The following is a 22620-nucleotide window of genomic DNA, read 5'->3' on the forward strand; positions in this document are numbered from 1 at the left end:
AGTCAGTTATTTGTGAATTTTTTTGCTTCATCTTGATGGATGGGAGACATGGGACTCTGTGTTGTAGAAAATATTTATTTGTGGAGACCAAAACATCCTGTTGATGTCTGGATCCTCACAAAAAAGATAAATCTATTTATATTCTTGTAGAAAATATTTAGTTGCATAATCATTCAGCTTGCAGTGCTTTTCTTATCTCATTGTGAGGGTTTAGGTAACCTCCCCGGTCCTAAGTGTACATTAAACAAGGTGTATCTTTACTATCCATTCTTAGCAACATAACAAGGTAGAGATTAAATTTATAAAAGATCGTACTGTTACCTTCTAGTTGTCTAGTTGTTTCTCTATCTGGATGAAAAGGATGTTGTGGAGTCAAAGGGTACTGAGGTGCTTGTGGTGTCTCAGGGTACTCAGAGTATTGAGGCACATGAGGTGTTTGTGGGTAGCTGGGCAGCAGCAATGAAGGCTCAGAGGATGGAAACTGAGGATACTGTTCCTCAAGTGATACACCGGTGCTCTGCAGCTCATCATCTTCCAGCTGTCTCAGAGAAATCTGCACATCTGAGCGTGAGTAAGTATATCCATGACCAGCTGGGCAGATCTCCTTGAAGTGGTCTGCAAGAAAGGAAACACAGGAGCAAACAAGTAAGAGAAGATATCGCTCCTGTAGTGGGAGCTGGGACTCATAAAGCCAAGTTTTTCTGATTGATGTTCACAGTAACATCATGAACCATCTGTGTAAAACTGCTATGATGTGCGTGCTATTTTTTTACAGTGTGCTGTGAATGAGGAGATGGGGTAGTTGTTGCTGAACCAATGAACTGGCATGCCAGTGACAGCTGTCACAGAGAGGATTTGGAAGATTGGGGGATGTGTGCACATTGAAACACACAGACATAACGATGCCAGTAGGGGAAGTAGTGGATCATGTAACGCTGACTGACCCTTGAACTCTTAGCTGTAGAGGCGTGTGAGTGGGAGGCTTATGGAGGATTGGCTGGCTAGATAAAAGGAGGGAGACTGCACCTCTTTGTTTCTGAGTCCAACAAACCTCAGCAATGGTGAATCTATTACAAATGAGAAGCTTTGTGTCCCGTACCTGACCTGAAACCAGCAACTCCACGCCAAAAGAGTCTGGAATAGAGATATAAGTAATGACAGATATGTGGTCGGTGTAAATGCTTGTGTAAATGTGGGGAACGTGGACTACTGAATGATTAAAGTTAAAGCAGAGGGAAATGAGGCTTTGTATGATGAGGAGCCACATCTGATGATGTAGAGTATATATAGCTTCTGCTACCAAGTCAAAAGTAATGGGCCTGGTCACTTTGCTTGGAACAAGGCTTGTAGCTTTCTGTGCGATGCAAAAGCCAGAGTCTGGAACAATCAAAGGCTGCATAAGTGTGCTTTGTGACTGTCCTGGTTGAGCAGCTCCAAGGATGTCTGTTTGTGATATCTGATCTGTGACAATCCCTATGAATCACTGGCCAGCACAGACACTCCATAAAACGAGCCTGTTTCTCTCTGAGACTTTGAAGATTAAATCTGGATGGAGAAAAAGATGACAACTACTTCCCATGTTTCACTTGGCAATGCTAAGAATTTCTGCTGTGAAGCTTTGCCGATATATTAGTAGGGTTTCTCTCTGAGGGTTGGAGTGATAACACAAGACTGACTCCCACTGTTATGTAGCCTCCAAAATATGAAAACTGTTATGTTTTTGGTTCTTTTCCACTCCAAACACACTTAGTTATTTTAAAATGCTTCACAAGCCTGGCAGAGAGCAGAATGGTGAATGTGTGGTAAATAGTCTTTGCCTTTGCTCTCTCTACAAGAGCTTACAGTAGATTATACGTGACATTTCATATCTGCAAAAGCATTTAACCCAGAACAGTGTTGCCCAGCAGGAAAAGTAAAACCAGAAATGAATATCTGAGATTACAGAATGAGGATAAGCTGATTCTTTAGGACTAACTCAACAGCAATACAGGTAGATTTTGGTACTGTACCTGTGCCTGGAAATGGACAGCGGTCACACAGAGGTCCCCAGGCCTTGCCCACACGGCTGCAGCAGCATATCTGCTTGGTGATGTGATTAGCAAGCGGTAGAGAGCACATGCCTGCTGAAACCGATCTGTAGCATGATGCCCTCTGGTCTGACACTGCCTTGTCCGCTGGAGGTGTAGTTATACATCATTGTATTCACTTCAATGCACTACATAAATTAAACAACTGTTCTGAAATGATCCCAAGAAAAAAAGCAATACTTACAGACACAGTGGCTCCGGGCAGCATCTAACATGTACCCTGGTTTGCATGTGCACCTGTAGCTTCCTTTTGTGTTGAGGCATTGAGCATTTTTGCATATTCCTGGCAATAGGCACTCATTGATGTCTGTGAAATATGCAGTACATCCAGTCATCTAGTATGCAGCATATTCTGATTATCATAAAATCATGAAGTCATGGATTTCCTATATCAAAACATTTTGTGAACTCATGCTGAACCTCTCAAGCAAACTTGGTTTAACCATCTGTCAAATTTAGGGCATTGCACATTACATGGATTATACAGAGCTTTCATATTTTCAGACCAGCAGATATGGTAAAAATCAAAGTCAAAGAAAAGAAACCATTTGCATCTTGAAAGAAGTCAGAAAGTTGCAAAAGATCATGTACTCAAATCTGCTGAGAAGTGATGAAACATGCAAATTTTAAGGTTATGGATTTGTTTGAAAGCTAGGAGTGGTGACAAGGCTGAGACATGCATAATAAATTTGACCAGTGTGAAACAAAGTACAGTCTGAATCTTGTTTCTTTAATTATTTAAATCTGAAAGAAGAATCTCCAACAAAGGGTGCCCCAGAATGTTTTACATTACAGTCTTCCTCAGGATCTTTCCCTTACAGTGTGCAGTTATGTAAGAGAATCTTCAGCTCATGTCAACAAGTAAAAGTCTTAAAGAGGTTTTTTTCCTCTGTTTTCATGTAGCCTGAAACATATACTGGAGTCATACAGGGGCTGATAGATTTTGTCTACTGCTCCAACAACTCCTGAGTAAATCAAATGGAGTCAAGCTAGTAAGGTAATGTGTTAGCCAGAAGCATGGGGGACATATTTGAGGCTCTTAGTAATGCGATCACACTGGGACCATGCAAAGTTTGTTGTTCTACCGTGTTAAACAAAGAGTACATCATTAGATCTTTTCCCATTGCTTTGACGACTGGAACCCGACAGCCTGTCACCGCAGATTTTCCCAAATTCTAATTAATCTGTTCTTGTTTTGTTGTTTTGCTTCCTGCTGGAAAAAGTGAGCTTACAAAGGATTGAGGCTGATAAATTCTGAGGACTGAAGCAAATCCAGAGAATTTCTTTAAAGTTCCTTTGTTGTTTGTTGTTTGTTTGTCTATCTCCACTGCCCTCTCAGCTTCTCTTTTAAATCTCTCTGAGGAGGCTGCAAACTCTGAAGCTGAGTCACAGCTTCTGTGTAATGAAAATATAAATAAGTCTGTGTTTCTGTTGAGAAGCAATCCTGAGGCACATACTATGAAGATGGTGAGGCAGACCGCAAAAGTCATGCCCGCCCTTGCTGAGACTCAGAGTCTACACCGTGGAACAACAGTTGGAGTGCAGGTGCTGGGGTGACTTGGTTTTATTTTAAGCAGCATCTAGTCAGAGTTCAGGTCAGCACTGGGTTTCATCACATGGGGTCTTTAATCCGTGGTTTGGTTGAGTACCAGATTAGTGCTATTGTTACAGTCTGCTGGTGGGTTGATTAGGATTGAAGCTGACTTCCATGACAACCTGTCACGACCAGCACTAATCTTAACGTCTTATTCTGAGTTTATGCTTGGTTGCTTGTGATTGCAGCTCACAAAAAAATGTGTGATGCTTGTTTTTATAGCCTAATAACACATAAAGAGACATGTCCACTTATTTGATCATGATTCCTCTTGACTTGAGGAAAAACATGATTCATACAAACACCTGCAGAGTTCTTTATGAAGAGGGAAACATAAATCAACAACATCACTCTCTCTATTATGTATCAGCTTTATACTGGAAATAAATATCTTTGGATTGCTTTGTGAGTCTCAAACTAGACTTATGGGGCAACAAAAACCATCTACATTTAGACTTTGCCATTGTTTTGAAAAGCAACAGACCGATTTCTATAAATATATTAGGGTCACATCAAGATGTAAGTATTCTGAATCTGTTAGACGCTTTGATTAAATTGATCCAAAAAGCCAAAAGAGTCATGTAAGATTCCCGTCATCTTGTCTTTGAAGTGGTAAATGAGTAATACAGCCTTCTACAAACACTGGTTTACCACCCACATGCATCTCTGTGGGCCTTTTATCTAACAAGCTCAGCTACAAATGGCCTGTTTGACTGACTCAGTCACTCAGAAGCAGCTTCTGAAGATAAGGAATCATCTCTGAAGTCAGAGAACTGACTGAGCTTAGATGGGGCATCTTATCGCTCTGCAGGGAGGACGTCACTAACCGCAACAGTTGGTACATGCACTTATTGCAGCAGTAAATCAGGCCTATTACTGCGCATGAGACAAGTTGTCCTCTGTTCCAAGAAAACACACTACAAGCAGCTCAGAATAGAAGCGACACATATGGGCAGCCTGGACACCATCCTGAGAGCAATGAAAAGAAGAAGAAGAAAAAAAAAATCTCAGAAAAAGCTGATTTTGCCTTCTTGGCAGCTGGTACCAGACCTGGAATTAAAAATAATTTTTGGGAATGGAACAGCAGCTGAACGGGATAGAAACTTTAAAGTGCTTCAGTAAATATTGTGGGTAACTGTCAGCTTTGCTATTTTGGAGCTCAAGAAAGGAGCAACTGAAAGGGAGGAACATCTTGAAACAATCACAAAGGAAAAACATGAATATCTAAAAGATAAATTTCCAAAATTGTTGGCTGGTCAGCACACCACTGGAAAGTAAGAGTGTCCTTGTCCACACAGGTCTTTGCTTTATTGAAATATGTTTCCCATGCTCAGTCATTACTTGAAAACATCAATAATTCTGTTCAGATTAGAGCAGTGTTAAACTTGCTGAAACAGTGAATGAAGCCTGTTGTACAGGTGGTCAAAGATGTCTACTGGAACATTATGTTACTCTAAAAGCTACAGCAAGCATCCCTATTTGGATTGTGACACTGTTTATCAAGTCAGTGTTGCCAAAATTATTTTGGTCTCAGATAAAGCTGTGCACTTTCTTCCTATAACATGCAGCCAGTGTTTATTTGTTAGTGTTGATTAATTCTGATGTTGTTTAGTATCACTATCAACAAACATAAAAGCTCTGAATTCTTTAGCTGTAGATTGTCTATACTGTGGGTAGTTCTTGCCTCTTGGACCATCAAGCCAACAAACAATCTGACATGCCTCCATGATGGTGAAGCAAAAGAAAAGAGTCCAAATTCTTGGACAGATCTTTCAAGTTTGCTGCCACATACAGATGGAGAAGTTTGTTGGCAGTCACACAGTTTTTCTTTTGTTTAAGATGGCAAAGCAACAAACCACTCACAGCAAAAACTTCCTTAGAAGTACCCAAAGAGCAACATTTGCCATAATGACAGCCTGGCTCCCAGAGCCCCAAGGCCAATCAAATCCGGAGCCCCAGGTGCTTATTAGCTGCTGAGCTCTGACCCTAAGGCTAATGTGTGGTCTTGACATGATTTGCATAGGGGCCAGATCTTCAGCAAAGCTGGTTTAGACGTCCATGTGCAGATGGAAACATGTGGACAAAACACTTATCACATCAAATCCATTTTTTAAAATGTTTTTGTATTCACAAGTGTTATATCATATACTAACATTCTAAATGTACCTTCAAAAATAGACTTTTAACTCACCTTGACAGTGTGTGGCATTCATCCTTTTAAAACCTTTGGGACATTCCACTTGTCCATTTGCAATCACAGCATATGCTGCAAAAAGAAAGAGAAAGCAAGACTTAGTAGACCAAATCATCCTGTCACCAAGCATTGCAAAGGGAGGAGGTGGGGAACATATAACTTGCAGATGTGAGCAAGAGGAAAAATGAGGGGACTCACAACTAGGCCTCAAGGGATTTTAAAGTACGTGAGTGGGAATGGATCACCATTAGCCACATTTAGAAGACAGCACTGCCATCCCAGCAGAAAATAATGATAATATTTGACATCATCTCTAATCATATTTCCTATAACTCTCCAAACCTCAGAAACAGATGAAGGTAGAGCTTATATCATATGATGAGGAAGCCAGTATGAAGCCATGACCTTTTATTATCAACCACCGGTCAGATTACATAAACTTGAAGCAAATGTTTTAACTGTGCACACAAGGAATGACAATCAGTACAAAGTTGTCAGAAAACTAGTTGGGAAAAAGGTCTTTTTGCTTGTTTCGCCGAAGCAGTAAAAAAAAATCATATGGTGTGTCCTTCAGGTGTGTATATTAAAGGTTCACAGAGGTGCTACAGTAAATAACATGGTGTGTCTGTTAAAGCCCCAGTGAGACCAGACTGTCAGTGACAGAGGCCTGAAAACATAGTGTCATTAGTCATCCTACATGTGGTCAAGCCTCAGCACGCTCCAATAACTGTACCGACAGGTCAATGTAATGATATGGCCAGGAAAGGAAAGCTTGTGTTTGAATACGCCTGTCCTCTATCTGCACGTTTGACAGAGAGAGGGGAAAAAAGACTGGCGTGTGTGGAGTCCTATATGTTTATGAGCAAAGACGGAGGGATTATTGGTAAGAGAACTTTTCGTGACATGAACTGACATGACATGTTTCTCTACAGATCATGTTGAACAACCAAACTTGTGATTTTGGAAGTAAAAATGTGACCTTGTTTGAGGAGAGCTGTTAGGAATGATGACATGTTTGTCAACTGTTTTTCACTCAGTCTAGTCACATTATATTTACATGTCAGACGACTTAAATTAGTGATTGCAGAACTTTGCTTAATTGTGCTTAACAATCATGATTCAGACTCAGAAATACTTCAGTATTTCCCTAAGTGGAAATTCCTTTCTAAGGGTGCTTCATTACAGATAAAAAGACGTAATAATAGTTAAAAAATTAAAAAGAAGTGACGATAGAAGTAGAAAGAAGTAGCAAAATGCTAAGTAGTAAAAAATGTATATCATAACTTGTAAAATATCAGTCACCGAGGGTGGAGTTAGAGTGTTGATAGTCACAGGGAGGAATGATTTCCTGTGGCGTTCAGTGTTGCTGAATAACCTCCTGTGACTGACCAGCACATCATGGAATGGAGCAGCATGCTACCCATGGTCGATGCTTAGCTTGGAAAAACACATTATAAAGTGGTCCAAAGTTTTATGTCTCTGCTTATGGTGCAATTTAAATTAATGAGTTTGACTTTTACTATTATAAAATATGAGATGTGATGTTTTGTGGTTTTTTTAATGTACCTTCACTGCATGTGAGCATAGATCAGGCAAAATATTAAAGCCATCTGTCTAATTTTATAGAGGTCCCCTTTGTTCTGACATGACAGAGACCTCTCGGGGTGTCCTGTGGTGTCTGCCCAATGGGACTTCTTTGAGTGCTGGGAATTGCAGGATGAGACTATGGTTTGAGTTTTCTAGAAGCTTGATCCAACTGAAACCATTTTTATGTGTGCTTGGTCTGCCACCATATTTAGAAATGTGGTAATGTACATTTGAAATGAACATCCATAAAACTTCAACAACCCCAAGCAAGGCACTGCATTATACTCATTTGTGTGCACTTATTCTACAACATGACATCATTCAGTGAGAAGAAACAGACAGAATGCAAGATATGCATTATTCAAATAAACAAAGACAGTGGTGAAATAATCTGGATTCACACTGTAGGAATAAAAAAACAAGTCTATAGATCTAAAGATAGCTTTAATTTTAATCTGTTGTCATGACAATAAAAGGCTGACCAACAGGTGACGTAGGTGCAAAAACACTACAACATCACTGCCTTGCCAGCAAAGAAAACATACTTTTTTCCCTCTAACAGAGTGCTCACAGTAAGGGACCATGGCTGAAATAAACCAAAATGTAGACTGAAGGGTGCTGCACTATGATGTAAAAGGCCATCTGGATGCTGACTGGGCTGAGCAGGACCAAACAAGGTTATACTTGTTCTCTCCAGACATCAAAACCAATACAAACACAGGAAACATCCAGTTTTACTTCACTTCTTGCTTAAAATGTTTACCCAGCCATGTTTTTTAGTTTCACTGTAAATAAAATTACAGCATGAACTGAACAGAAGGAGGTTTAAAAACCCACAACAGCAATCCTGTAAATATGTTTCCATTAGGATAAAGCCAGCAATCAGTCATGAGTTTGTGTCATTTTCCCATAAGTGATTGGAATGTCTGGCACATGCGGGTTTTCTGGGAATGAGGTCCTGGAAGCTGAGTTGTGTTTGGTCCTGCTGTGACCCAGTCGACCAGGGAGGGTCAGTGTACCTGAGGGTTGACAGAGCAGAAGTGGGTCAGCAGAAGGGGGCAGCAAGTAAAAAAAAGAGGGGGTACAGTGTCAAACTGATGCCCCTGTTCCCATCTGCCCACCTCCTTTTCTTTAACCACACCCTCTTAATCCGTCTTGAATGTTTTTGAGTAATGAGCTGAGGTTATATAGGGCAGTGGACATGCCCTCCTGCAGTGATGGGATCAAGGAATGTCTAACCTGGGTGACAGCAGGGTGTATATGCCAAGGAATCCCAGGCAAGGGAGGTCAAGAAGTCTCAATAAAGTTTATTAGTATGAAGAAGATGATCTCTGCATTCAAGAACTAGAATCTAAGAAATAGCTTGTATTCAAAATGTAAAATTCTTTAAGAGAAAAGTTTTCAAACTTCAAATCAGCACATTCCCATCTATTGTTTCCCAGTTTGATTTACTGAATATGTTGATCAAACTTTATTTGCACATTGGACCTAATTTGGCCATCAGATCTCAACATTTCCTAATGTGCTCCCTGGTTCTAAAAGTATTGTTACTGGAGTTCATTTCAGTTGATGTTTATTGTTTCCTGGGGGCAATTTGCTTGGAGTGAGTTTTAAAAAACCAGCTGCTGCAACTCAGCAGACACCTTTTCTTTGCTTTTTTGTGTATTTTTTCCTTCTTAAGCAATGATAAAACAATATAAGTTAGTTTTGTGCCTGAATCCCACTAAAAATTAGAGGCAATTTGGCCATGAAATTCTCCTTTTTATACAAGAAGCAAAGATTGTTTGTATCCTTGGAAGGTTTAATGACGTGCCAGTTCCCAGGGTTGTTTCTACAGTCATTTGTGTTGAAAATATAGAGCTACACGGGCAGTGGCTTGCAAGAGTGAGCTCAAGCTGCGCATCATTAGTGTCACCCTTGGTTACAAAGACTGTAGACTAAGACTTTTCCATTTTCACAGAGTGTACAGACAAAACTTTCGAATTTTTGTCTATCCATTTAGCCCTGTTCAACAAAAGATTTTGTCACCCTTCACTAATTTATTGTCCATCTCCATTCAATTGTGTTTTGCATTCCACTGGAGGTTGTTCAATATTTGCTCAAATCCCCTGACCTGAAAGTGTAATTCAAATTCCTTGGAGTTTCTCGATTGCCAGTGTTCTCCCAACTTAAATCTGAATTAATCCTTTAAGTCTCTTTTTGATATCAATGTTAAATTTGCTTGGGAATGAAAAACATTGTTGGGTATTCAAAAAAGAAGGAAAGCTTAGAAGATAAAGAGAAAAAGAGGCAGGAAGCAGAGAGAGGGGAGTTTTAGGAGTTTAGAGTTATATGGGTCCCTCAGCAATACAAAAAGCTTTAATTACTAAATTTGGTACAAGCTCTATAGACCTCATAGCCTGTGGGCTGTTCTTCTAAGACAGCTGAGCTGGTCCATCAATCACAGGCCTTAAAAACTTTTGCCAGTTTTCAAGCGACTTGCATGAGACAACCACAGTGTTTAGTTTCATTGCGTAAAACCTAAGAACCTATGGGAGAAGGAAGGAGAGATGGATGCTATTCACAGTACACTGCATTCTCCTATTCCATTAGAGGCTACTCTATAGGAGAACAACCAATACCTAAGCCAAGGCCTATTTAGGAACTTATCCAGCAATTTACTTACTGACAAACTGCCACAGGAGAAATTGGTGCCACCGAGAGAGGACAAGCAGAGCTCTTTAATCACCACAGAGGCTTTTAGGTCTTCAGGGTTCCTCCAATGGCATAGCCATGTCTTTTTGGCCATTGAGCCAATGCTTGATTTGAACAAACAATGTAGAGGAAATTAACTTTTTTCCTTGGCACACGCCACATTTGCCTGTCTGACATGGTCCATATCACATGCCCTGTAAATAATATGTTCCTGCTGGTGACACTAAGGCTCATCTGTGAGGACACATAGGATTGATATCAACACCCTCTTACTGATACTGACATTAACACAAAACCACTTTCTCAATCATTAGCAGGCTTAACTGTGCACTATATGTATATTATTGCTTAAAAAACAATCAATCTACAATACATGAGCAGTGACAAATGGGCTTTGATGAGGAGCTGTTTTTGTCTTTACTCAAAACATACTTGTAATTGTTTCTGTTTATGAAAATATGCATTTTATATCTGTGTTTGCAGCTTGACAATTTAGTTTAACGCCCCTCTCAGAGATACTGATGACAGTGTAACCCACATCAAACACATTCAAAACAGACTCGCGTTCCTCTATAATCCAATTCACTGTGGAAAATTAACCACCTGGGCTTGTTTCAAAAGATGTCACAATACTTTCTCAATGCCTAGCTTAGCTTGCTTTTAAATTAAGAAAGGGATTGCAAATTTTATATCCATCTTTTTCTAACAAGGATTTATTTGTCACAATGGTAAGGTCTACTTAGCTGTGATAAGCCACACTGATGCCTCAGCTAATAGTTTCATCATTCTAATTGTGAAGGGATAACACTAAATCAACAATGATAATTCTAATAAGGTTGTGACATTAGAGATGTAACATTTCTGTCTAATCACAATGGGAAGCTGCTGTGGAGTTCTTCCACAGCATGCATTCTTTTGCTGTCTGCTTCTAAGATTAAATCATTCCATCATTGTTTTTTGGCTTTTAGTGAGTCTTTCTGTTTGATCAGAACTAATAAAAAGCAAGAAGCACAAGCTGTGGCTCCACTGTAGATATTGGATTAAAAGTCTTGGGAATAGATAGAAGATTTGGGAGGGATGAGTTCATGTGGGGGAGCTCTGTGGGTCCCATCCATTCCGTCATCTGACTGAACTGATCTCTATGAAGAAAAGCATACCCATTACAGGGCAAATCAGTAAAAAGAAGGGAGCTTAGCACAACCTCCGCAGCACTGGGAGGCAGAATTAGAGTTAGCCAAGGCTCCTGTGGGTGTAGTGGTTACTTTATGCTCAGTAGATGTCTGATCTGGCTCCTAAGAAAGCCTCCCAGTATCACTGACAGGAAGAGTTATATGGAGGAAAGCTGCCCATCAATGACATATGAGGAGATAAATTGCTTGTGAAATTCCTTTAGCTGGAAAAAGTACAGGGAAGGAGGAGCATTGTAACAGAAAGTCATGGGTCAGACTTGGGCAGTACTGACATGCTTAACTGAAAAGGATTGAAGGACTGAAAAGACCCTTCCCCAACACCTTACATTATAGGTATCAGATTGTTTTTAGTATCTTAGCAGATCCACCCTTTGCAGTCTTTCCTGTGAATTTATTCAGTCTAAGTTAGCTGTGGCAACATGTTACAAAAGTTGCTGTTAAAAAGAAAAGAAGAGCCAAATAAGTTGCTAAGATGCATGTTAATAACCAAATTAAAAGGCAAGTAATCAGGCTGCAAGTCTTGGCATGCTAGTTGGCAGCCAAGACATGCTAATTGCTAGCCGAGGGTGTGTTTAGTCCAATTGATTAGCTTCATAGGCATGATAGTTTTGAATGTGGAATATAATAGTAGTACACAAGATAAGTTGTGTTACGGGTTGAATGAATAATCTCCTTCTCATTTTCTAACAATGGTCGCTCAGTTACCAGAGGCTGAGCATTAGCCAAGTCAGGGGTTGGCTAAGTACATCTATCTTAGCTTAGTAGTCTTAATTTTGTCTCTTTTGCTGTGCCATACAATGACAAATACTTGTGAAAACAAATTGCCAAATGCTCTTTCACATCCTGCCTTGACCCAACAGTCCACTGTCTTGTCATACTTGAGGACAAGCTTGACCATCTCTCCATTTGTTCCATACTTACATTATAGAATGAGCTCAAAGCCAAGTGCAGGGCCATTTTGTTACTCCACCTCATTATCTCAGCCAGAGGGATAGATTTGACTACGGCTTGTTCGGGTTGATCTGGATCTCATTACGGGCCAGGAAGCCTCAGTATGTGACTTTTAAAGGCCTTTATTCTTAAAGGCTTCAGCTCCGACTGAGATGGGATACCCTGCCATTCTCACCATCATAAGGACAGTCCTTCTTTATATAGATTGGGCACACACAAAAATCTGTCCTTATTGCCACAACAGTGATGTAAAATCCTTGGTGTATAATATTATCATCATCTGCATTGAAATGCTTATACATACATTTTAAGGCAAAAACCCAGAGGGCAATGGAAGCAACACATTATGAGTCTATATTACTGTTCAGTGAGGCTGTTGCCAACACACTGATAGTAATGTGGAGACAGAAAGGAAAGACTAAAATCCTGTGTGCAACAGAACCTTATTAAACTGTGACCATACTGGCATCCTCTACAGGTATAATAAAAAATGGAGTAACAAGTTTTGCTCTTGTTCAACAGTGTATTTTGCAACTAGCTATGAACTGACCAGTGGTAGCACTGCATGCCTAAACACAGACTGGGTTTTTATTACATAATTATCACATATTAAACAGGAAACACGGGAGACTTGTATAAAGCTATATGACTTTTCTCTGCACTGCAGACAAGACGAGCAGTTTTCTCCATGCTACATGCAATTCCTATATACAAAAGCACACATCATACTTCAAGCCATTCAAAGGAGAACGTACTGTAACTAAGAGATAAATCCAAGTGTCTAAACTCAGATCAATAACACTCTGGAGAAATTCAAAGTATTTATCTTATTGAAGTTCCCACTAAGACCTTTAGGGACACTGGACATGACTTCATTTTGACTTAATTTTTTCCCCTCCATCATTCTCGCTGTCCTTTCATGTATTCCTGCGTGTGACCCCACAGCCTACAGCATGTTGCCTCCCAAAAACAGCCACAAAAATGACCAATCAGGGTATTCATTCTCTTTCACCCCCAAACTTCAAAGGAGGGAGCAGAGGAAAACATCTGGGAGCCAAAAGAGATCATGCCTGGACTCAGAAGGAGTGGGAATTTGGCATGCTGAGGGAGACAAAGAGTGAGAGGAAAAAGAATGGACTGAAAGGCATTATTGATGGAGGAGGCAAAGAGAGTCTGCTTCTGATTAAGGTCCAGTCAAACAACATTCAGGCGATCTGACAGCCAAGTGGTATCTGTGGGCAGTGCCATAACATGACTAAGAGAGCTGGAAAATACTTGAATCTCCCGCATGGCACCGTGCTGTATCTGCATTCTCTGGGGTCTACACCAGTGCGGGGACAAATGGTGACTCCTAATCACACAGAGAGCTGTCAGACTGAATGATAATCTCCACCTGAAGAAGACAGTATTGCCACCCACCCTGCTTGCCGGCATAAAACCACCCAGCTGCTTTTCCCCAAACCTACCACAGCTCTGGTTGGAAAGTTCTTAATTTTCTCACTCTTTAAAGGCAATGCTGTCTTTCTCTGTCTGCTGGGTGGGTGCCTGCAGCATTTAATCTGTAGGCTAGATGCATTTTCATTTACTTCCCAGTTTTGGTTTTATGGGAGCAAAAACAGCTTAATTTGAACCACTGGGTGTAGGAGCAAATCACAAAGCTGTATAATGAAGACTGCTGCATGTTAATCATCATCCCTCATCAGATGTGTTTAAGCATGTGATAAATGCTGTTATAAAAGTCTACTAAATATAAACAATGTCTGCCAAGGATTATAAAAAAATCACTTGCTAATCTCTTTAATGAACAGCATTCAGAGTCGGAAACTCTACTTAGACCAATCGTAAAAACAAGAACACCAAAAGTTCATCATCAAAAGTGCATCAAAACACTTGTAATGGAACTTAGTTTAAAAAAATATAGGTATGATAGCTTTAGTCCTGAGAGCTTACCTGGTTTGGTTGGACACTTTTGGCACTTATTAAGACCCCATGAAGCACCAACACTTCCACAGCAATCATCCTGTTTGGTTAGGCCTGGCAAAGGCTTGTCACACTGCAACAACACACATCTGTGTTAAATCTAAGGCATAATTTTTGAGAATTACACATTTGTGCATGCATACTTGTCTATGTGCAAGTGTTTGTGCCTTGAAAAGAGTTTTAAGTGTAGTTATGCTTACAGTGTGCATTAGAACCTATCACCAAGAAAGGACAGTATGGACCAGATATGTTTGGGATTATTGGAGTTGTTGGAGGATAAAAACACCTAAAACCTATGTACTGTGCACTGTATTTACTGGATTTTTTTTAGCTAATATAGAACTTAAGAGTGGGGATTTTTTTTTTTTTTTTTTTTTTTTTTTTTAAGAAGAAAAAATTTTTGGCAGGAAAAAAGGAAAGACTGCATCATAAAGTTTTTTCATGTTCCCTTTTTCTGCCAGAGTTCTGCTCCTCTTTGCCATTGTGTCTTCATAATTCATCCTTCCATTCACTCTCTATACCCACTTATTCCAATGCAGGACCATGAGGACTGGAACCTGTCCCAGCAACTATCAGGCGAAATGACTAGATAGTTCATTTTCAAACTCTCTGTTCAGCCAGGTTAGAAAAAAATGGGAACTAATTCTGGCAAAAAACAACATCACTGTGGATCAATGCTTTGTTACAAATGCAAACCTTAGAAGCTAATAGAAGCCAAGTAAACAGATGCTGTTCTAAGCCTGAGATTAGCCAAGCTAATGTACTGTTACTTAACATACTCCCTTTTTCTAATTTGATGTCAGTACGCAACTGTTCTGACATCCACACTTTATCTTGACTATATGAAAAGTATAAATGTGAAATACATCCCATAGCATGTGTTTATATATTATGAAAAGCTCTGTAGCCACACAGAGGACCACATTGTCAGAATTTCAAGCTTAACCCCTGGTCCTGTGAATTTATTGTGGTTCATAACAAGCCTTTGTTGAATGTGGTGAGATGAGCAGTTTGGCCTGAGTGTGCAAAATAAATTCTGGACATGAAGAGTCCCCACAGGGTCACATTCTGTTTCTAGATGGCAAAAGTATGGAAATGAGATGAAAATAACACTTGGAGTAAAAGAAAATACTTTCACCTTCTGGTTTAAATACTTCAAGTGTCTTAGACACTAACTTAATGTAATACCTGTCCATCAACTGTCTCTTGAAAGCATCTTCCAACATGCCCATTCTGGTGGATATTTGTTGTAGCATGGCCATTTCTGTGCCCATTGGTGTGAGGGTGTCTGCTGCCATGTTCATTGGTGTGTTCGTGTCCGTTCCCTGGTTGGGAACGCTGCTGCACAGAATGAACCCCCTCTGTGGTTGCTTGTCTCTGCCCAGGTTGGACTCGAGCTACTTGGTGGATTTGAACCTCGGCCTCTGGTGGGTGCTGAATGTGGACATTCACCAAAGATGGGTGGAGAGACACTTGAGGAGAAGAAACACAGTTTAAAAAAAGAGAGCGAGTAGTTTAACTATCATATTTGCAACATTGCAAATGAAAGTATCTTCAGCCAAATAATAAAAAGCTGTTTACACATACTGGAATTTCTAAACTAACTTACACAAACATGTTCAACAAACACTTTCATTTGCTCTCCCAATTAAGAGATCCAGAATATCCTGAGAATCCCCAGCTGTGGAATACTACTGCACAACATCAACAAAAACACAAAAGCTTTCAGATTTTCTGGTTTAAATTAAATTATTTTAAATACCAAAAACAGATTCACTGAACAGCTAAGATGTTGTAATGTCTAGAATGGGTTCTTTTGTGTTTCTGACAGGGATGGTATGCATCATCAGACAGTGCCAGTGCTTTTCCCGCAATGCTTACCCACTCTCACGAATCATAATCTCACAGATAAACAACAAAGCCCGAAAAACTTTATCAAGAGTCCCAAATGTGAATCTGTCTCTTTACACTGCATACACTGCAAGTACAATGGCAGGATGGATTATTTCTTTGCTATGAAGTTAAAAAACATAAACCTCTGACTCCTACTTTTGATAAACTTAAAAATGCTTACTTTTCTACAGACTGAGTTACTAATGAAGAAGAAATTATGACATTTTAAAAAATGATACCAAAACAGCTAAAAGTAACTAAGCAAATCTTTTTGATTCGTATTTATATAGGATTGTAATGTTTCCTTGCCCTACTCTGTTTCTGAAAAACACTTCTGTTTTGATAAAAGCACCATTGTGCAAACAAAGTAAGGACTTCCACTGAGTCATCTCTTAGTAAATTTGCTCAAAATAGAGTCTGACCTCAACAGCTGGTCCACAGAAGTAGACCACTGCACTGTAAACTAGTATCAGGCAAAAAGCCATGAAGCAAACTATTGCTGCAATTAATCCTTTTTTGGTTCAATGAAGCACTTTACAATGTGTATCTCATTCAAAACAAACTTTCATAGACGGCCTCTAATCTATGAGGATGTACTACTATCTATCTATAATTAAAAACAGATTAATATATTGTAATCAATGCAGGTTTCTGTGTCTTGCCCAAAAATACTTCAATACACAGAAGAATTTGGTACTGAACCATCAGTCTTTTGATTGGAAGACTACCACTATAGAACTTATGGAATATATAATCTATAAAGACATGTAGATTATTTTCATGAATGTTTACCTTGCTGATTGGACAGTGGCAGAGTGTACATAGAGTGTGATGGAGATTTTGATCCCTGGTGGTTCGCATCCTTGCGACTGTGAGGAGTTGGTTTTGCAGGGGGTGGCACTGGCAGGTGGCAGAACTTTCCTGTTGAGTTTGATGGACACCAACACAAGTCCCTGCCAATGCATCGGCCTCCATTCTGACAAGGAATTTGACAGAAAACTACAGAGGGAAGAAAATTTACAAATAAAAGATTAGCAAATATAAAAAGTAACTTTCAGTAGCACTCCCTACATACAGGATCTGATAAAATAATAAACAGAGTGGGTAGATTTACTTAAGAAAAAAAGGCAGTCTTCTAAGGTTTCCTGTGGGCAGTCTTTGTTTGCAAATGGTAAACGGTGATCATACTGTTTTCTGCTTTCCCACCTCATTCCTTGTGGCATTTATAAAATTTCAACTTTGTGTTGAGGGCAGAGGCATGGCACTACCCCTCATGCTGTGCCTCCTTCATTGGCATGTTTTGCCTCAGATCAACTACATACTGCTGAACAGGGTGCCGCATGATGATCAGTGACTCATCCAATAATAATTAGGATATAAAAACAAGTGCATGGAACACTTGTTTGGCTGACCAGGGGAGACAAAATGTGAATTTGCCAAACAATCCAGTCTTGCCACTGTCTCCAAAGTAAATTGAATCCCAAAACAAAGTCTGTCTACAACTTGATTTAAAGTTTGCATTTCACCAAGGGGAGAAAAGAAATCCAGCAGTGGCCAGATGGTGTTTCGCAATGCTGCTTTCACAAACCTTTCATAACCCTTATCTTTTGGCATAAGGGATGGGTGCCAGGCAAGCACCCTGCATACCTGGACCTGCTCCCTTCTAAAGATTTGCTCTGACGTGACCTCTCCTAACATCAAAGACAAGCAAAGTAACCAAAAAAAACTATCCAGTCATGATGAATAAAGAACAACTCTGGGACACAAAGGATAAAAATACCCAGCACTGTGCTGTTGAAGCTTAGTAGTAACGCACAACACAAACATGAGGAAATGTTTTACGGCACAGTTAGATATGAATGGTCCACATAGGAGATGAAAGAGACTGCTTGTCATTGAATCATGATGGGGAGCTGCATCCTTTATGTCTCATTAAGACAAACAGTCTCACACACACACAGGGTGCAAACAGGGAACAGAGACAGTGGACAGTCTCAATGGCATGTAGAGGAATGAGCGCCCTGTCAAATAACATTAACAGCAGTGACACTGGAGGAGGACAAAAGGGAGGAATGGAATAAAAATAGAAGAGTAACAAATAAAGACTGAAAGGGATTAGGAAAGAATGCAAACAGAAGAGATTGAAAACAGAAAAGAGAGAGGAATGCAGAGAAAGATGGAAAGAGCAATGCAGCTGAAAAGATGTGGAGAGCCAGACGGAGACTTCAGCAGGCCAGCGTTGGTGTTCAGACACACAGGAAGGACTCCTGTGTGTCTGACATGCCGGCTAAATTATCAACTCAAGGAGGCTATTAAAACTTCTCAATTTGGGATGCAAGTCTGCACTGGTCTGTGTCAGGCCAGTTCCAACCAAGCATGAGGCAGAAACTATTCTTAGACAACACCATTGTATCCATACGCCACTCTCTCCATCTACCCTGTCTGTCCATTTAACAGCCTCTAATGACCACAGAAACACACACTTATCACTCAATAAACAGACGTCTACCCTTCCACCCTGTCTAATATCAGGCTTTAAAGTAAGTGTTGTAAGGGTGTGAATCAAGAGACCACGTAATCATCCAGCCAGATTTTACTGCACTGTGTTTGCAACATAACAACAGCATGACATAACTATTTGCTGTCCACTTGACATTCCTTCATAAACACGTACAGCCAAGCAGGATGCAAGCCTAAATGGAAAGTATTTTCTTTTTAACATGCTCTTTAAAACATGGTTTTACATAATGAAGGGAGATTACTGGAGAACAAATCAGGGTATAGAAAGAAAATGTTCATGAAGAAGTGGAGGTGATAGGAATGTAATATTTCTGGAAGGCCTCTGTCAGGACACTGAAGTGTTTGAATATCAACGTAATCTTCCAAAGCCCTTTTAATGGGGGCATAAATCTACAGCAGCAGACTGTATATAACTTATAAATCAGCTAAATTCTCACTAAAGCGCTTAGTGCATTTGAGTGAAGGTTAGTCGAATGTTTGTGAGTTTGTATTTATATGGGGTGTAAGTGGAGAGGAATATATATATATATATATATATATATATATATATATATATGTCTGTGTGTGTGGTGGTGTGGGGTGTGGGGTGTGGGGTGGGGGGGGTGGTTTGTCCACCTTTCACTTCTAATTCACGAGTATTAATTAGTCTTAGCTGGACCCTTCAAATTGAAGAGAAGGCTAAAAAACATGCAGGGTTGCGACCTTCCCCTTGGCATTGACCGCCCCCTCCCTTCCAATGGACACTCTTGTGTGAATTTGGAGCAAAGCCCCCTGGATAAATTGCAGGTTTAATGTAATCCCTATAAAATCCTGTTCATGCTGCTACTCTTTCTCTTTTTCTGCCTCCCCCTCTCTGCTTTCCTTCGTTCCTGCTCTCCCAGGGAGCATGTTAAATGGTTAACAGTGGGGCCAACCGCGAGGTGCAAACCGCAAGGAGATGGGGCTAAGTGCTGGGAGTGTGGGACCACCGGCTCCACGTGTGTGTCTATGACGGGAGATTAGCCCCTTTTTACAGAGCCCACTTTTAATCTGCTCTACCCACATCTCTCCTACTTTCTCTGTCTCTGTCTGCTTGACAGGGACAGCGCTCAACTTTTAATCTATACCACTCTGGCTCCTTTATGAGCTTACTACAGACAACATGCTACTGGGAGCCCATTTTGTCTAGATCACCCCATAAAAAAGGAATAAGATGTCAGAGTGGAGACACAAGGAACATGTGTGAGAATTAGAAAATAAACATAAGAGACACTAAGAAGGCTGAAGTGAGAAATTACAGTATAATGTAGAGCATAGTAAAACACAGAGGCATGCAGGATCAAAAGGCCTACAGTTGACACTCACAAAGTCTGAAGCCCTGGTTCTGTGGCTGCTGCTGCTGCTGCTGCTGTAAAGTCTCGCTGTACACCGTGGTGATGTCTCCTTTCTCACAGCTGTTGAAGCAGCGCCCGCCATTGCACACCCTTCTGCATTTCATAGGTGTGAATACAATCTTAATACGGTCCAGGCTGGAAGTGAGGTTGGCTCCTGGAAGACCAAAACACACCTGATGAAAATGGAGCAGCAGGAGAGACAAGCTACAAAGAAACTGCATCCTTCCTCCTTCAGCCTTGCAGTGACACACTCCCCGTCTGGGCAAAGGGAGGTTTATAAGTGTGCGAGGGTGTGTGCTGACGGTAGGCCAGTGGCACGCTGCAGCTGAGCGATGTGCCACAGGCCGGCAAATGGGGAGAAGAATACTATTAGGTTTACGGGCAAGCGTCCAAGCACTTTATCTTTGGAAGAAGGTGTTTTGGATATGTGTATGTGTGAGGGAGACAAAGAGAGAGTAAGTGCAAGTGAACACTGTGTAATGGTGGGAATCTGTTCAACAGCCGTTGCTCTGGCACAGAGGGGGAAAAAAAAAAAAACAAGAGACGCTAAAACAGTGAACAGCTGTGTACACCGGATACCACATCAGAGAAAATTTAAGTAAAAAGTGAAAAAAGATTAGCAAAGACAAGGTCACATTTCTTTTTCTTGTAGGTAAAGGCGCCAGGGTTCAGTGCCTGTCATGAAACAAAGGTGACAGTGTAGACTCCAAAGCATGTGAGTGTGCAAGTACCAACCCAGCCTTGACATGAAATGTCTGTCTATGTGACGCAGACCACAGAGAGGGTGAGGTGGATGGGCAAGAGGATGAGGGGAATGTGCAGCTTAAATGCTGCCAACCTTTTGCTTTTTCCTTGTGGAGAATATTCCATTTAACAGTGACAGAGAAAGTGTATCATGTGCATGAGTGTATTGTAGCTAACTGTGCAACTTTGCCAAAATGGAAAGACTTTGTTTTGAAGATGCTAAGAGGAGTGGAAATTTTAAGCAGGGAAATAAAATGAGAAACATCCAAGATTTATGAGGTAATGAACCTGTTTAGTTTCTTGTTCTTACCTGCTGGTGGTAAAACACTGTTGAACTGTCCATGCAACTGGCTGTCGCTGGCAGGCCTGTGGCTGTTATGGGATGGCGCATTGCGATGCCCATCCCTGTGCTCATACCAGTTCCTGTGCTCATGGCCATGCCCATTAGCATAGCCATTGCTATTAGGCAGAGCATTAGAGGTTATAGGCCCAGAGGATGATGGATAACGTTTCACAGTACGGGAGGTCCCAATCTGCTGTGGGGAGGAGTCAGGAGGTCCTCGTCTCACATGGGATCTGTCAATCAAATCATCACAAGACTATAAACATATGACTTCAGATTTATTTCCCATAAATACAGTAAAAAAAAAGACACCCATCAGTAATGTACTTCATGTAAATCAGCATGAAATCAGTTTACCGTGTTTACCGTGGGCAACAGAAAGTAACATTCCTAAGAGATGCTGTGTAGGTCATAGCTTTAGTTAATTGATTTTATTGATTAGGCAAAATGATTTTGAAATGATTTTGTTTTAGTTAAATAAAAAATACCATGTCATTCTTTAAGTGCACAGGGTTTCTCATCTAACATTTGCTAAGAGAGGCATGGCAATCACTAATTTCCGAAAGACTGAGCTAGATATTAATGACATTTCACGCAAATACAATGATCACCACTAATTAAAAAAAATAAAGTATCTGGCAGCCAAAGGGATTATGAATGACTGATTCCAGTTTGTGTGCATGTATTTGTGTCTATGTGATCTCAGAAATGTGTGATTAAACACATTAGATCTTTTTATGACCCCTTGAGTCTGCATGACTAGATTACGAACTCCTTGTTTTGTCTGACTGTGGCCAACCAGGGAGTAACATCCTGGAATTTGCACTAGACTGGAGGAAGAATTAAAACTAGGGTCGACGAACAAAGCTCAACCATGGCTGCAAGGGGTATATTTAATGATGAGCATTAGATTTTGAGTCAATTACTGAGCCCATGTTGCACGACCTGGAAGTTGAGCTCATGTGAGTGACCTGAAGGAGGTGCGTGCTTCTCAGACAGACAGACAGGCAGATAGCCTTATCTGGGCTGTGAGGTTGAGCCCAGAATGCTGGCTTCAGCCTTGTGAAAAATATATGTATCTAAATGATCTGCCTTGACAGAGAGTCAGCAGAGCAAAACAAAGAAGAATCATGCCAGGAACATCAGACCAAGTGCTCTAAAAACACACCTGTGTTCCAGCAAGATGCTCAAGGCTGTAATCAAACCCCAAATGAGGATATAAACCATGTATTAACATTCATTGCATGTGGTTTTACGCCTGAATGACACACGCTGTGTTGACCTAAAAACACAAAACAAAAATCATGCAATAAAAGATATGCACAAAGGACATAAATATCCACGTTTGCACACTTGCTTACACAAAAAGCAGACACGCACATACACACACAACTTGTCCCAGCTGTACTAATTGTGGCACAAGCCTCTGCAAGTTTCTTCATTCAAAGTGTACAAACTACATTCCTGTTG

At 40.5% G+C, this 22620-nt stretch overlaps 1 protein-coding gene across 1 annotated transcript in view; it reads right to left on the reverse strand.

Moving 5' to 3' along the window:
* LOC121631697 (latent-transforming growth factor beta-binding protein 2-like) overlaps positions 1-22620 on the reverse strand; it is an 80439-nt gene that overhangs the window by 28394 nt on the left and 29425 nt on the right. The window contains exons 4-12 of the mRNA XM_041972714.1: positions 21118-21383; positions 20035-20217; positions 16963-17169; positions 15466-15749; positions 14248-14350; positions 5873-5947; positions 2272-2394; positions 2010-2174; positions 322-615 (exon numbers count right to left, since the gene is read on the reverse strand). Of these exons, the coding sequence (XP_041828648.1) occupies positions 322-615; positions 2010-2174; positions 2272-2394; positions 5873-5947; positions 14248-14350; positions 15466-15749; positions 16963-17169; positions 20035-20217; positions 21118-21383 (1700 nt within the window). The remainder of the gene's footprint in view (positions 1-321; positions 616-2009; positions 2175-2271; positions 2395-5872; positions 5948-14247; positions 14351-15465; positions 15750-16962; positions 17170-20034; positions 20218-21117; positions 21384-22620) is intronic.

This window comes from Melanotaenia boesemani, chromosome 20 (genome assembly GCF_017639745.1).
Source record: "Melanotaenia boesemani isolate fMelBoe1 chromosome 20, fMelBoe1.pri, whole genome shotgun sequence".
In the NCBI taxonomy this organism is placed as follows: domain Eukaryota; kingdom Metazoa; phylum Chordata; class Actinopteri; order Atheriniformes; family Melanotaeniidae; genus Melanotaenia; species Melanotaenia boesemani.